Raw genomic sequence first — 1,149 nt, 5'->3', positions numbered from 1 at the left:
CTCTCTCTCTCTCTCTCTCTCTCTCTCTCTCTCTCTCTCTCTCTCTCTCTCACTCTCACTCTCTCTCCTGTGTAACGTTGGCATTTTACACCCCCACCGACACAACTTAGATAATTTTTTAGGCCAGCCTTGACCCTGTTTGTCTGGGATAATCCGGGATGAGAGGCCCAGCTAGCTGTAAGACCGATTTACAAGGCAAAAATTTTCTTCACACGAGAATCGAACTCGGGTCTTCTGCGCAAAACCGCTACACCACAGAAACACATCGGTTGCTTGGGGGCGTAAGGCATTTACATCTTTAGTTTAGTCTACCCGAACTAGCAAGCTTTTTTCGTTCTTTCACTTAAATGTTATTCTACAGTGTTACCGTGTGCTTAACTTTGACTTTTGCCTGAAATAGTACCAGCGTCCTTCTAATTGTTTCACCAATCTATCCTAGGGTAGCTTCGGTTTAAAAGAAAAGAAGAAAAAACAACAAAAGGTTGGCTTTTATTGACTATGATTTTGCTGCAGGCTTTTCATCTTTGTAAGCGACACGGTAGTCCATCTATTGACGCTATTACGTGCACTTTAGTACATATGAAAAATATAAAACGTGATTTATGCGGACGCTCTTTTGAATAAAACGGCCCGATTTAGTATTCACTGGGTGTTGATGAAGGAAAACGTACGCACCGTAACTAGCGGAAACGAGATTAGTTCGAGTCCTGGAAGATTTGCATATCTATAGGAGCTGTTCTGATCCGTGCTGTCATTACGGGAGATTGCCGCTGGGGCCGCACGCTATTCTCGGCCTTTTGGTACATAATTGGACCGTAAAGGGGGAGTCAATGCGCGTGCACTGGTTTGGTATCCGGGAGAATTTGGTACTTTAGAGTTTTAGTGGAGCACGCTGTAGATTTTTCTTTCTTCTTTCCTCCCTCTCAGCCATGAAAGACTGTGTCGACATATTACCCCTCGTTAGGTTGTGGTTGGTTGATAAGTGCGTAGGTGGGTAGGTAGATGGGAAGGTAGGTTGATGGGTAAATATGTTGGCAAGTAAGTAGTGCCTTGGTGAATTTTGAAACTTACAGGTTTCTAGTTTAATCAGTTCCTTTGATAATTTGTCTCAGTCCTGTTGTGCGCTTTTTTTTTGGGGGGGGGGCGCGT

At 44.0% G+C, this 1,149-nt stretch overlaps 1 protein-coding gene across 1 annotated transcript in view; it reads left to right on the top strand.

Moving 5' to 3' along the window:
• The window catches only part of LOC100533363 (type N4 regulatory subunit of protein kinase A), a gene marked incomplete at its 5' end in the record, with an annotated part of 35,728 nt that overhangs the window by 18,985 nt on the left and 15,594 nt on the right, over positions 1-1,149 (top strand). The window contains 1 exon segment of the mRNA NM_001204653.1: positions 166-170. Within this exon segment, the coding sequence (NP_001191582.1) occupies positions 166-170 (5 nt within the window).

This window comes from Aplysia californica, unplaced genomic scaffold, assembly GCF_000002075.1.
Source record: "Aplysia californica isolate F4 #8 unplaced genomic scaffold, AplCal3.0 scaffold00272, whole genome shotgun sequence".
NCBI classification, from domain to species: Eukaryota; Metazoa; Mollusca; class Gastropoda; order Aplysiida; family Aplysiidae; genus Aplysia; species Aplysia californica.
Note: the sequence above shows the minus strand (reverse complement) of the source record. Positions and strands in the feature narration are given on the sequence as shown.